The 14,772-nt window shown below is 36.1% G+C and overlaps 1 protein-coding gene across 2 annotated transcripts in view; it reads right to left on the bottom strand.

The window, feature by feature from the left end:
- Positions 1-1,425: 1,425 nt before the first annotated feature.
- Positions 1,426-14,772, bottom strand: part of LOC127426206 (immunoglobulin superfamily member 21-like) — a 395,310-nt gene continuing 381,963 nt past the window's right edge. For both annotated transcript variants that reach the window (XM_051672857.1, XM_051672858.1), the window contains exon 10: positions 1,426-6,184. In XM_051672857.1, the coding sequence (XP_051528817.1) occupies positions 6,108-6,184 (77 nt within the window). In that variant the 3' untranslated portion in view covers positions 1,426-6,107. The remainder of the gene's footprint in view (positions 6,185-14,772) is intronic.

Raw genomic sequence — 14,772 nt, 5'->3', positions numbered from 1 at the left:
TCTCGGGTGATCCGATCACATCTGGTCAGGTGAGACACATCACTGTTTACACCTGTTCGTTTAAATGCTTCTCCTGTGACCACTTGTGTTCAGATTTGGAGGGAAGGGTCTCTGTTTCATGACAACATACATCAGTCACCATGTCAGTGTGTTACTGCATGATACTGAAGCATACAAAAGTCAGAAAAGACAAAGAAAAACACAGCACGATGTTTCTCCCAGATGCGGTTGAAATTTAATCTAAGCACAAATGCAACATGTCAAGCAGAATTATCAGTTATTTTAGTGTATTACCTGTATAAGAGCTTCAGGTGTTCGTGCTTGTCATCTGTGTTGATATCAGATACACTAAAGAAGATCCGTGAAGCTCTCGTGATTGTGTACAGTATGTATCCACTTTTTTAAAATGTTCTGATCAGACAGTTATTTCCTTTTTAAGCCGGCAAAGTTTAAGCTCTTGTTTTAGCACAGTGGTTGATTGACAGGTGAGGGGTGGTGCTTTGCTGCGGTTGGGGTGCATTCAGGATGGATTACTGTTTACACCTCAAATGTGATGTGGACACATGCATTTTTGACCACATTCGTATGTGGTTTCTGTGATCCGATCACAAAATGTTTTAGAACCCGTTTAGACCTATATTTAGTGCTGACCACATGTGATTGGATCACCCAAAACGCATCATAAAACCAGGTGGAAACGTGGCGTAAAGCTACTAAATACATTAAATGAATTTAAAAAGACAGTTTGAAAAGAGAGGAAAATGCCTGACATAATCAATATAGCAAAGTGAGTATTTAAAAAAAGTAGCTGTGTACATACCTTTTCCACTGAGCATAAACAAGTGAGACCTAAAATTCTGATTTTATTAAGCCCATAAAACCACCTCTCTCCCACCTATGCTTTAGTCCTAATCCTTCACATGGTGTGTTTAGAAAAGCTTAAACTGCAATTCCTCTGAATGTAAAAAAAAAAAAAAAAAAAAAAAATAGTGGGATTACTGTGCATGAGGACATCTTGAAAGAGACAAGGAAAGACAAACCTAAACAAGGCCATCAATGGGTAAGCCGCATTCATAGCTGAAATATATTTCCCTAATGGCTTCAATACCATGAGGCATTGGAATAGGTTTTGGCAAAAAATTCTACACAAGATTTGTGAACGTTAGTGTCAATAGTGTATCATGAATGCGCCATATTTTCTATATTATGATACCTAACCCAGACCCTAACATTAACCATTGCGTCTTGCACAGCAACATAAAAAAATAAACAAAATAAAAAATTGATTACTCTGTCTGGAAACATAGTTAGCTAATTCTACTGCTTGGTAGTTGGCTAATGTTAGCCTTTCTGCATCCGACTGTTTGCTAACGAAAATGAAGGTTAAACAAATGAAAAGGAACAGATAAAATGAAGATGCATGTCCGTAGTCAACAACTTTAATCACAAAGATTGCACAGAGTGAAGGTAATAATGAACAAATATCAGAATAGTGATCTGAACTGAACAAATAAAGATACTTCCCTATAGGGCATGTAGCATTGCATATTTGTTAATTCCTCCCATCTTCCAATGTCAAATCATATATGTTTATATAAAACATATAGATCTACGTACTGTATGTAGACTATATGTATGTGTAACATTACGGACTGTAAATATAATATATAAATAAGACAGGAGCTGTATATAAGGAAATGCAAGTTTACAAGAACATATGGGCTCAAAAGCTGTGTAGAGGTCAATTCAAATATGTGGGGAAATCAAAACTTTATTATTTAGGTTTGGATAATGGGGTGTATCAGTGTGGTTGGGTACTGCTGACCTGTTTTGGGTCACTTTGTGGTTCAGACAAATAAAATGGCTCCTCCCAAAAACTAGCGAGCTGCCTACGTTTAGTCTCTTTACATGTGCGGTTAATATTAATAGTCAAGCAACAGCAGGTTTTTGTGTTGTCAAGCAACAGTCTTCATCTGTTTGTCCAAGTATACATGACACAATGCGTAATTGAATATTTGAAGGAAAGATTTCAGCTGGGCAAGTATTAACTTCCTGAGACCCGAGCGTGACTGCTGTGTGCAGTTTCCATTCCACTTTTTGATTTGTAACTAGTAGCCCCTAAGAAACAATTTTTTTTAGACCAAATAGTTTTCATAAAATCTGATGTCCACATACTGTATGTACACAGCGGGGCAAAGTTGTGAAATTTATGTAAATGATACCAAGCTGCAGAAAGAATCTATGTACTGATTACTAATTTTCCATGTCTGCCAAACATGTTGAGCTGTCCAAGTCAGGACAGTAGTCAGAAACGTAATTTTTGATATGACGTTTGGATTGAATGCACTTAGCTGCAAAGGGAGGTATAGGATGCTCCCTTGCTCCCTATTTAGTGAATTACTTAACCTCCAGTGTTCTGTCTGTCTGCACTGGTCTCAGAATAGTTTGAAATGCACCTTATTTTCATCCCAACTCCATATACAGCCTATGAAAGCAACATTTTCCAGCTTTTGTATGCATCCATTAATTGTCAATGTGATAATGCAGAGTGAATATAGGATATTTTAACTAAAACTGTGCACACAATCCACGAATGAGGTCATTGTGTTTAACATTGTGCCGTTTCGTTACAAATCACTCAAATAAAAAAATAAAATAATGAAATGAAACTAGAGACTCTTATTCTGTTCTGTCTCAAACAGTTTTCAAAGTAAAAACAATTAGGTTTCTTAACAGATGGAGTTTTGTTGGTGTTTCAACCAACCACAAACTACGCTTTAATTGACGCCATGTTGTTTGGTCACATGACTCTGTGCGTCGAAAGTTTTACCCTTTACTGAGTCTCCTGAACTGACATCAAGACAGTTTAAATGAAATTAAATTATGCGTTGTGTATAGCGAAGTCAAAATACAATGTCCATGCATGTGGAGATCGCACAAGGTTAAAGACACGTCGCACATCACCTCTTATCTTTCAGAGCATGCACACGATGCAGAGGACAACTGTAGTCTGATAAACATGTATAAATGCTTGACGAAGCTGAGCTACAAACGCATTATCTAGGTGTGTTAGTCCGCAAAAATTGGACTGTTTGGACTGTTACAATTTCAGATTATGGCATTTATATTATATTTTTAAAAGCTGAATTATTGTTTCAGTCTGGCTGAAATCAAACTTTTAAAGAGCATGTAAACGTACTGATTGGTAAGACATCATACGAAAGCTGTGAAAAAAATCTTCAAGATGGTGGCTAAAGCGAGATAAATATATCAATTCTGTTTTTATTTTTATATAAATAAAAACATTTGGTTGGGTTTTTGCTTCTCAAGTTAATTTATCCTGTTTTAAGAATGTTCAGATATTTTTACTGGAGGCAAAATACTAGAATTTTATTTTATTTTTTTATTTTATTATTATTTTTATTTTTTTGCAGTGCAATACCGAACAGTTTTATCAGAAAGTAATAATACATTTTGTTCATTATAATTTAAAAAATGCACTGTTTTATATTTGTGTGTTATTTTCATGCTTATTACAGTATCGCATTGCTAGCTTAGCAGTATGCTAACACCAAACTCTACTGAAATCAATCGTGGGTCGAGTCTCATGTGCATCAAAGGCAGGATGCTAATTGTGAGTTGCAGCTTATGTAGAACATTCCAAATTAGTTACTTATGAGGTTCCATTTCCAACCTAGTCTCATAGAATGAATGTTACTATAAATAAATTTGTGCAAACTTCGTTTTACGTGCCGCTTTCTACGTTTTGCTGCAGTTTCCTGGTGAAATTAATACTGGAGGCGCTACAAAAACTGTGTGTTTTATTCACTTTCACACACATCATGGATAATAGATTATAAACACTTATTTTTCACTCTATTACTCACACACAGCTATGCTATTTTATCAAAACACTTTTACAGTAACGCATCACTTGAAAAACTGCACATTTTAACTCTTGTATTACTGACCGACCTACATATACACACTTAAATGTGTCACAGTGTGATTAACTTCCGCAGTAACTCACCACATAGAGTGTTGGAGACCGAGCCTCGAGCCCAGCCAAGTACGTTCGGAGTGAAAGGGCCATAGAAGCGACACGAAATTACGTGATTAATTCAGTAAATAAGCTTTTAATGCCAAATCGTTTGGTTTAGGTATTGGTTAAGGGTAAGGATGTCTGATTTGTTCACCTTTCATTTATTTTATTTTTAACTCTATTGGTTAGGTTTAGGTTAAAGTTTTAAGTTAGGGAAGTACGCTTAAACATCCATCTTATATTCACCTTAAAAATCTTGTCTGATTCCAACAACATTTCACTCGATTTTGGCGCCCCCTGCTGGACATTCACTGGGAAACTGCAGCCAAACGTGTAATGAAGCACATCATTTTGGTTTGCAAATATATTGCGATTGTCACGTAAATTTCATGAGATCAGGTTGTCCATTTCAGTTGCCTTAGAAGGCAGCAGCCTATGTAGGCAATAGACAGTAAGGCAGCTCACTAGATTTTGTAACAGACCCAATGATTCTGGGTGATGTCACACCACTGCAACTAAACATATAGTTAAACAGAATCTGAAACTAATATAATTAAAAAACACAGACATTTGAGCATGTTATTGAGAGGAATTTACAAAGCAGAGTCAAATCTATGTTGATGATGATTATTATAATTTAATTATATCATTTCATAGCATTGACTCTGTCTGGAATACACTGCTACTAGAAAACTAGATATGTATTAGCATGTGGTATATTGTTATTGAGTGAACAAAATCTTCAAAACAAAGCATCCAAAGGACAATCACACTCCAGTTGTGTTAAGTTGATCATCTCCATTTTTAATACAGGTGATATGAAACAAATGCAACAACCCTGTTTACACTTGGCTTCACTTGAGCTTACTTTGAGAAATGGGGGAGAGGGGGTCTGAAAAGTGGCTAACATGATCCTAGCAGTAACTGTTAGATCAGAGATAAGGACTGTACATGATGCAGATCACTGAATATGCAACAAGAACTTAAGGACAGGTATGTGACAAACAGATGCGGAGGGAAAATCATCTTCAAACGACACATGCACCACAAACCCGAGAAGAGTCGTCCTCTTTCCTCTGTGGTTGAACAGTCACACAGATGTTATAGATACTGAACACATGAAATCAGATCAGTAAGGCCACTGATTTCACTGCTTTCTTAAAGCCTGGGTTGGATTTCAGTTGATGGTCACTGGGGATGACCAGACTCACGCAATAAAGCCATTAGCTGCTACCCCACTTGCATCACTCCCCCAAAATCCTGACCCCGAGTCCCTAATAATTGTATTTTTTATTTTCTGTAATATACTTTGTATTATTTACAGGGATGTACACAAAATACACTTAAAAAGAGGATCTTCCATTTCTTTGCAGTGAAATGTCACAGGACGTTTAGTATTGTCTCTGGGTTTTTTTTTTTTTTTTTTTTTTTTTTTGTTACATTCCAGCCGAGAGCCATTTGAGAAAATCGAACGGAAAAAATACTGTGGTCAAAAAACACAAATGCCGTAACGATCAAGATCAGATGGTCCTCAAAAAGGGGGTCGCCCAACTCCTGTTTGTGCCAGTGTGCAGTATTCTATGGAGGCATCTTGAGAACAGCTAGATTTGAGTTGAAGTGACAGTCAACGCTTCTGAAGCGTCTTTTTTCCACACCGCAGTGCCTGACATCTGTGTTCGGCTTGAAAGCTCTTCTCCTGTTTCCTTTTATCTGAATGGCAGACCTTTGTTGATTGACAGGCAATTTTGATGGTAAAAAAACAAAACAAAAACGTGTTTGTGTGGAAAGGGGCGGACAAAGGGAGGTTCTTGTTCTTATTTTCAGCATGTTTTTATTTATTTATTTATTTATTTTTTAATCAGGGATATTATCATCTGGATCTTTTTCTTTCTTTCTTTTTTTTTCTTTTTTTTTTTTTACATTTTTCACAAAGAAAAGGTGGTGCGCCCCCTGTTGAGGGTTCTCTCTCTGATAAATGCATGGATTGGAGAAGGCTTGTGTGTATGTGAGTGTGTGCGGCGGACAGGAGAGGAGGCATGTTTGTGTGTGGTTGAATTAAAGATATTCACGTCAGTTCAACAGTCACTGTGAGAACAAGAGGCAGAAATATCAGTCCAAGCTTGTGCAAACCAGGAGCTCCATCTGAAAGAGGAAATAGAGTAATTAATATTTGGCAGAAATACTTCCATAACACCTCAGTCCTAATCCAGTTTTTGTGCAGTAGCCCTGTCCATAGCCCTGTCTTAAAGGAATATTCCGGGTTCAATACAAATTAGGCTCAGTTGACAACATTTGCGGCATAATGCTGATTACTCAAAATAATTTAGACTCGTTTCTCCTTGTCTTTAAAAAAAAGTAAAACTCGAGGTTACAGTGAGGCACTTACAATGGAAGTGAACGGGGCCAATTTTTGGAGGGTTTAAAGACAGAAATGTGAAGCTTATAATATTATAAAAGCAGCTACATTAATGCTTCTGTTAAAACTTGTGTATTATTTTAGCTTTAAAGTTGTTTAAACCGTCGTTTAAGGTCGTTTTAGGGTTTTAGTGTTTACAAAGTTACGATGGTCATGGCACGAAGTTGTAAAATTGGATGTAACTGCACACACAATGTTAGTAAGCGATGTTATCACACTAAAATAATGTTAACATGCATATTGTTTATTTCTTGTGGCTGTACTTTTGAAACAGTGAGTATTTTAACATTTACGGATTTGCCCCATTCACATCCATTGTAATTGCCTCACTGCAACCAAGATTTTTACATGTCCTATAAAAATTATGAATATTATTATTATTATTATTATTTTTTTTTTCTGGTAATCAGCATTATCAGCATTATTGTCGATTGAGCTTAACTTGTGTTGAAACCAGAAAATTCCTTTAAGAATGTTCCAGGTCCAATACAAGTTCAATCAACAGCATTTGTGTCATAATGTTGATTGCCGAAATTATTTTGACTCACTCCTTGTTTGGGGCCAGTTCATAAATCCTAAAAGACACAATGGGGCACATTCATGAAACTCTCATAAATATGTGAATAAATTGGAAGCAATTTACGCGTAAAATGTAGCTTCACGAAAACCTTCCTCCGGATTCATGGATGCGTTGTACCCCCCTAGATTTGTTAGTAAAACATTTGTAAATAAGGGGCATGTGCATGTGCATTCACAATTATCATAATCCACGCCCATGAAAACATCATTTAAAGAAGGCTTCAGACTCATTAGTAAATGAGAATAGAAAGATTTTATGCTTTTATATTTTACATTTATGCGAACAGTAATAAACGTTTGTTTGGTGGGGGGGGGGGGGGGTGGTTTATGGAGTGCACTCACATCGTAAAATATTGATTTAGCAAACATTTGCATGTTCATTCCAAAAAGAAAGTGAGGAACTTACAGTCATCGCATGCTTTTTATGTCATCAGAGGTTCTTTTGTGAATTAAACGGTCCAAGAGGTCAATAAAAATGGTTTGACATGAAGCTTTAGTGTAAAAAAAAATCTGATTATGCCGACAGGAGGATGGCCACCACCATTAACCTTGTCTGGTTCTGTGGAGCGCATCACCATCGTCATTTGTGAAATTTCTCGAGTAAATAAAGACTGCAACATTGATTTACTTCCCTTGCAACTGGAAAAATCTTCAAATAAATTGATAGAATGCCCGAAGAAGGTCATTGACCGAAAGCTATGGTAGTGCGGGGCTTTTTCTATTTTGTTTTCCTGTTGTATTGAGTACATATCATAGCATAGCTTTAACAGAATTAACATTGATCACGTTATCAACTGAAGGCTATATATCGATGCCTATACAAAATTAGTGAAACCTAAAAAAAAACGTTTCTTCCCCTAATTTATGTTATTTTTTAAGGTTAATTTCACTTATTTACTTATTATTTTTTCATTACTTATTTAAATTAACTTCTATCAAAATGTAATCATGGCAGTTTGTCTAAAAGAACACAAAACATTCGGATGTCTTAAACATGATTTACACGTGGTTGGGAGCAGGAAAATTTTGTTCAAACCAACTAACATTTGGAACATACAAAAACGTTCCTGAATCCGAGAATTTACACTGGCGGCCAAAAGTTTGGAATAATGTACAGATTTTGCTGTTTCAGAAGGAAATTGGTACTTTAATTCACCAAAGTGACATTCAACTGATCACAAAGTATAGTCAGGACATTACTGATGTAACAAACAGCACCATCACAATTTGAAAAAGTCATTTTTGATCAAATCTAGACAGGCCCCATTTCCAGCAGCCATCACTGCAACACCTTATCCTTGAGTAATCATGCTAAATTGATAATTTGGTACTAGAAACTCACTTGCCATTATATCAAACACTGCTGAAAGCTATTTGGTTCATTAAATGAAGTTTAACATTGTCTTTGTGTTTGTTTTTGAGTTGCCACAGTATGCAATAGACTGGCATGTCTTAAGATCAATATTAGGTCAAAAATGGCAAAAAAGAAACAGCTTTCTCAAGAAACTCATCAGTTAATCATTATTTTGAGGAATGAAGGCTATACAATGTTTATAATTGCCAAAAAAAAAAAACCTGAAGATTTCATACAAAGGTGTACACTACAGTCTTCAGAGACAAAGGACAACTGGCTTGAACAAGGACAGAAAGAGATGTGGAAGGCCAGAACTAAACAAGAGGATAAGTACATCAGAGTCTCTAGTTTGAGAAATAGACGCCTCACATGTCCTCAGCTGACAGCTTCATTGAATTCTACCTGCTCAACACCAGTTTCATGTACAACAGTAAAGAGAAGACTCAGGGGTGCAGGCCTTATGGGAAGAATTGCAAAGAAAAAGCCACTTTTGAAACAGAAAAACAAAAAGAAAAGGTTAGAGTGGGCAAAGAAACACAGACATTGGACAACAGATAATTGGAAAAGAGTGTTATGGATCTTAACCCCATTGAGCTTTTGTGGGATGAGCTAGACTGTAAGGTGCGTGAGAAGTGCCCGATAGGACAGTCACATCTAGGGCAAGTGCTACAGGAAGTGTGGGGTGAAATGTCACCTAGAAATGTCACTATCTGGACAAACTGACAGCTAGAATGCCAAAGATCTGCAATTTATTTATGAGAACTCTTTGAAGTTGTTTAAGAAGTTCTGAGCATTTTTTTCAAATTGTAATAGTAATATTTCACGTTATTAATGTCCTGACTATACATTGTGATCAGTTGAATGCCACTTTGGTGAATAAAAGTGCCAATTTCTTTCCATAAGAGTAAAATCTGTACATTATTCAAAACTTTTGGCTGCCAGTGTACGTCAGAATGCCCAAAATTTCTTTCTGCTCATGTTTCATGAATGAGGCTCAGTGTTTCAAAAGTATAGCCAAAAGTAGTACACATATATATAAATACATGTTAACAGGAATTTCGTGTAATAAAATCAATTACTAACTATATCTGTGTAATCTATATCCAATATCAGGATTACAGAGTTTTGTTGTCATGACACCAAAGTTGTAATATAGGATATAACTTTATACAGATAAGGTTAGTATTTTATCACTAAAATTTTATTTTCACACATAATGTTTACCTCTTGTGGCTATACTTTTGAAACAGTATGTATTTTAATGTTTACGGGTCATATCCTACTACCGGTCCTGGTCAAATAATTTTTTGTGACAATCAGCATTTTGCCACAAATGCAAGCTTTACATATATTTAGTGCATAACATTCCTTTAAAATGTACAGTCTTTCTCTACAGCCAAAGAAGAGACTAGCCTATCACTCACAGCCTTATTTTCATTCATGTCAAAAATCAAATACGACACTACTGTGATTAAAGTCTAAGTCTTTAAGCAATGAATGAGCCCTTCAATAGTGTATGTCCCACCCAAACTTCCCATTTCAATAGAAAATACATCAACACAGGACAGCAAACTGTGCTCATCAAGCCATTTCATGGGGTCTTTAAAGCACTTTGACCCTGAGTGGCTTCACAGGACGTGGTTTTATCTGCTGTAGAAAAGCATCTGGCTAATAAGGGGACAAGTAGAGATCCTCACTTTCTGCATGAGTGGCTCCTTCAGGCTGCAGTACAGTAGGCAAGCAAGCAGTACAAGAGTGCTTTTTTTCTCAGGTACTTTAGTGTAATTGTCTAATGCGCTGTAAAATGTTTTGAGTGGGCTGTACGAGCAGTGCTGGATCACCGGGACCAAAACTTTCATGAATACTATAGAATGGTCACTAAGCACTAAATGATGATGGCTGTCACGAGCATTATGAGCAACAGTTCTTCCTCTACGCTTTAGTAATTTTATTACCATCACTATTACACTTTCACTGGCTATATAAGTGATAATATTTAATAGTACTTCAACTTTTACTGCTTATATTGGTGTAAGTGCCATAATATAACATAAACTACCACTACAGGTCTACAATTAGAATAAATGTTTTCTTTTATGGTCAAAACTCAGTAGCTATGTTCGGAATGGAATAGCTCCGTACTGTTTACTGCAGCCTGATCTCATGAAAATTCTGCAACTGTGGCGGCATTTTTGCAAAATGACATTACGTGGTTCATTACACGTATCACGACAGTTCCGAGGTGAAATGCCCAATGTGTGGCGCTAAAAGCGAGTAACATTTTCTCCCAAACAGATGAGGTTTTTAAGGAGTTTTAAATCTACAAAACCTGCCTTCGTACCCTAAACCTTAAACATAATAGTGACAAAAGTGTGACATAAAAAAATGCTATTGCTGCAGCAACCACATCATTTGTGGTGCTTCTATGACACTTTTGGCTCAGGTGTCAACTTGCGTGCTCATCAGGACTCGTAACTTGGTCCTTCATGTTGCAAGTACAATGCTCTATCAATGCAACCACGCAACTTGTGTGCGAACAAGATTGTAAATGGAGTTGGTTATGTAATGCAAACAGGGGTGTAAAGTAATTGGGTAAAAATACTTAAGTATTATACGTAACTATTATTTTTTGGGATTTGTACTTTACTTGAGTGCTTTTTAAATGGAATACTTGTACTTTTACTTAATTGCATTTACAAAGAAAAATAGTACTTTTTACTCCTTACAATTTTATTTAAATTTGAAAAGTACTCATTACATTTTTGCAGATCATTTTCTTTCGTCTTACTGGACTGAAGCCGCCTTTTCACTGCATCCGACAAACAAAAGATTGACAAACGACAGAGTGTCACATTGTAGCTGTGTGGAGTTCTGACCATCTGCAGAAGCAGAATTTCAGATCTGATTTGAGCTTTGGATACGTTGAAATATTTGTGCGACTAGACCGTATATGACCGCCCAACTGAATGTGATTTATTTATTCAAAACTATGAGCACGAAGTGAGAAACACTGACATTTTTTGTCCTAAACGCCTGCTACTTCTACAGATTGGACAGTTATGAAGTCAAAAATGATCATTCACGTTGCAAATATATATAAATGGAGTTGGTTATGTAATGCAAACAGGGGTGTAAAGTAATTGATATATATATATATATATATATATATATATATATATATATATATATATATATATATATATATATAACAAAAGGCTTTTGTAATTAAATGTGTATATGTCATTTATTTCTACACTTACATTCATATTTAAATCATATCTATGAATCTATTTGTTGAATTATTATTGTTGTTGTTAGGCAGCTTTTAATTATAATAATAACTATAAAACCAGCAATGATAATGATGATAATAATGATAATAAAAATAATGGAATTTGAGTAAATATTAATTATGAATTGTATTGAATTCATCCATCTGCTCAACAGCAAGGTTTGGTAGCAAACTTCAGAAAACAATTCACAAAACCAACAACATTACTTACTTTCTTCAAAGCTTCAGCTGATTTTGTTTTTAATCTTTCTCTATATCTCAAGGGGCTGGGTACTCTGAGATCGCAATTCGTGAGTGCCTTCTCCCATGCAACAAACACTGTGTGACTGTGACAAAGTTTTTGCAAAAAAAATTATTTGGTTCATTGCACGTCTCAGGGCAGTTCCGAAGTGAAATGTCCACTGTGTGCCGCTAAAAAAAAGAGTTAAATGTTCTCCGGAACAGCTGCGTTTTTTTTAAAGTAAATGTTCTATCAAGATTTAAATGAACAAAACCAACCTGCCTACCCTAAACCTTTAACCTAAACCTAACCGATAGTGTCTGAAAAAGCAAATGTGAGATGAAAAACACAATCTCTGAAGCATACATGTCATTTTGTGATGCTTCTATGACACTATTGGCTTGACTCGTGTGCTCTTCAGGACTCGTACTCCGGTCCTTTGGATCACATTTGCAACACTCATTGAGCTACCGCACAATTTGATCACACATGAACAAATTGTAAATGTAGTTGGTTATGTAATGCAAACATTAAAATGAGTCATGCACTATAGTAAAAGTGTGAGGAACAGAGTGAAAAGTAAGTGTTTATTAACTGATAATATGTCGTTTTACTTGTGATTTGAGTGAAAGGGTATAAAAGTCATTGTTGTTTTAGTGCCTATTGTGTTCATTCCACCAGGAAATTGCTGTGTTATGTAAAACAGGCCACATAAAAATAATTTAGCAAAATGTAGTTATTGTAACATGATTCTTTGACCAGGTTGCGAATGCCACTGGGGTAGAAATATGAGTCGTCAGAGACAGTAAAAAGGCGACTTTCAAACCAATCGAATTTAACAACATCCTCTCTCCTCTGTTGATTTCATTCTAGCTAGGAAAAAATTTATTTTTTAATTTTTTTAATCCTTAAGTACAATTTAATGTGAATACATTTTTACTTTTACTCAAGTATGTTTTTGGCTAGATACTTGGACTTTTAACTGAGCAATAATTTCAGTCAGTATCCATACTTTCACTTCAGTATAATTTCTGAGTACTTTTTATACCCCTGAATGCAAACGTTATAATGTATAAATGTATGCCTTCCAAGTCATGCGCTATAGTAAAAGTGGTTTGATGTCATAAGATAGCATTGTGTAAAGAACAGAGCGGAAAATATGTGTTTATGAACTTATAATGAGCCGTTTGATTTGTGTGAAAGTGAATAAAATTCATTGTTGTTGTAGCGCCTCTAGTGTTCATTTCACCAGGAAACTGCCACGATACGTACAACGAGCCACATGAAAGTCATTTAGCAAAAATTTGTAGTTATAGTAACAATATTCTATGAGACCAGTTTGGTTTACTGCAAAGTATATACACTAAATACTGTGTACTATGTAAAACTGAATGCAGTATGCAACACTAAACATTTCAAGCGGCATGCTACACTGTCACATGACCTCACTATGCTGCATGTTTAATTCAAAGATTGGCATCCTGTTATCATCTCAGAAATAAATAGGGCTATTTGGTATTTTCAATTCAATTTGGTATAAAAATGCCTTTTCCAAATATTAGAGGCTGATATTGCTTTCGGTTCATTCATCACTCTCAGAATGGAAGATCAAGTTGAGTGCAGTGGATTGTGGAATAAAATATTTAAAGTATAGTATATAGTTTGCAGTGTGCTCTGCTGTATACTGCATTAGGTCATCTGCATATTCCATGCATACAGAAAATATACGTACTGTGCACAGTATACTGCAAACTGATATAAACAATGCAACGATAAACATTTCAAACAGTAGAAAGCTACATTGTCATCACACTATCTGTTTAATTCAGCGAGTGGCGTCCAGTTATCATCTTCAAATCAAATCAAATCACTTTTATTGTCAAACAACCATATACACAAGTGCAATAGTGGGTGAAAGTCTTGGGTGCAGTTCCGAGCAACATAGCAGTCATGACAGTGATGAACAGTCATGACAGTGATCTTGGTAATAAAATGGATATTTTGCATTTTTAATAATATTTTGTGTAAAAATGTTAAAGGAATTTGGCAGTCCAATCAAATAATGAGCTTGTTTACATGGACATCAGAAAGCCGTTTATTGCGAGAAGCCGCTTAAGACATTTACTGTGAACTGTGTAAGCACTAGTGTAAATAACAAGCTTGTCATCTGAGGATAACTTTGATATTTTTTTTTCTCTGTTGCTTCGCTTTATTTACAGATTATGCACAGTTGCTGATATGTTTGTTTCCTTAACTTTTTATCGCGACCTGCCATGCATTACACTGCAATAGTGGGGTTTCCCTCTTATATCATACTCCGGAATTCCCCCGCTGCATTTGAGCGCATACGTACATGCACACTCTTTAAACACCTAAACACTGCTTGTGCATTTACATGGCCACATAAGCCACGTTCTCTGGCAGAAACTTAGGTGTGTTAAACTGCTTTCTCTTAACCCCTTAAACAGTGTAAGCAAAATTGCGTTTGCATTTACATGATGTTTCAGAATGCCGCTTTCTGAAAAAACCCTGAAATAAGCCATTTTCTTAAAGGAATATTCCCAGTTCAATACAAGTAAAGCTCAATCTAAAGCATTTGTGGCATGATGTTGATTATCACAAAAACTCGTCCCTCCTATTCTTTTCTTCCCAATTTGGAATGCCCAATTCCCAGCGCGCTCTAGGTCCCGGTGGTGGCGTAGTGACTCGCCTCAATCCAGGTGGTGGAGGACGAATCTCAGTTGCCTCCGCGTCTGAGACCATCAATCCGCGCATCTTATCACGTGGCTTGTTGAGCACATTACCGCAGAGACCTAGTGCATGTGTAGAGGCTCACGCTATTCTCCGCGGCATCCACGCACAACTCACC

Source organism: Myxocyprinus asiaticus, chromosome 35 (genome assembly GCF_019703515.2).
Source record: "Myxocyprinus asiaticus isolate MX2 ecotype Aquarium Trade chromosome 35, UBuf_Myxa_2, whole genome shotgun sequence".
Taxonomy (NCBI): domain Eukaryota; kingdom Metazoa; phylum Chordata; class Actinopteri; order Cypriniformes; family Catostomidae; genus Myxocyprinus; species Myxocyprinus asiaticus.
This window is presented reverse-complemented; position numbering and strand designations above follow the sequence as displayed.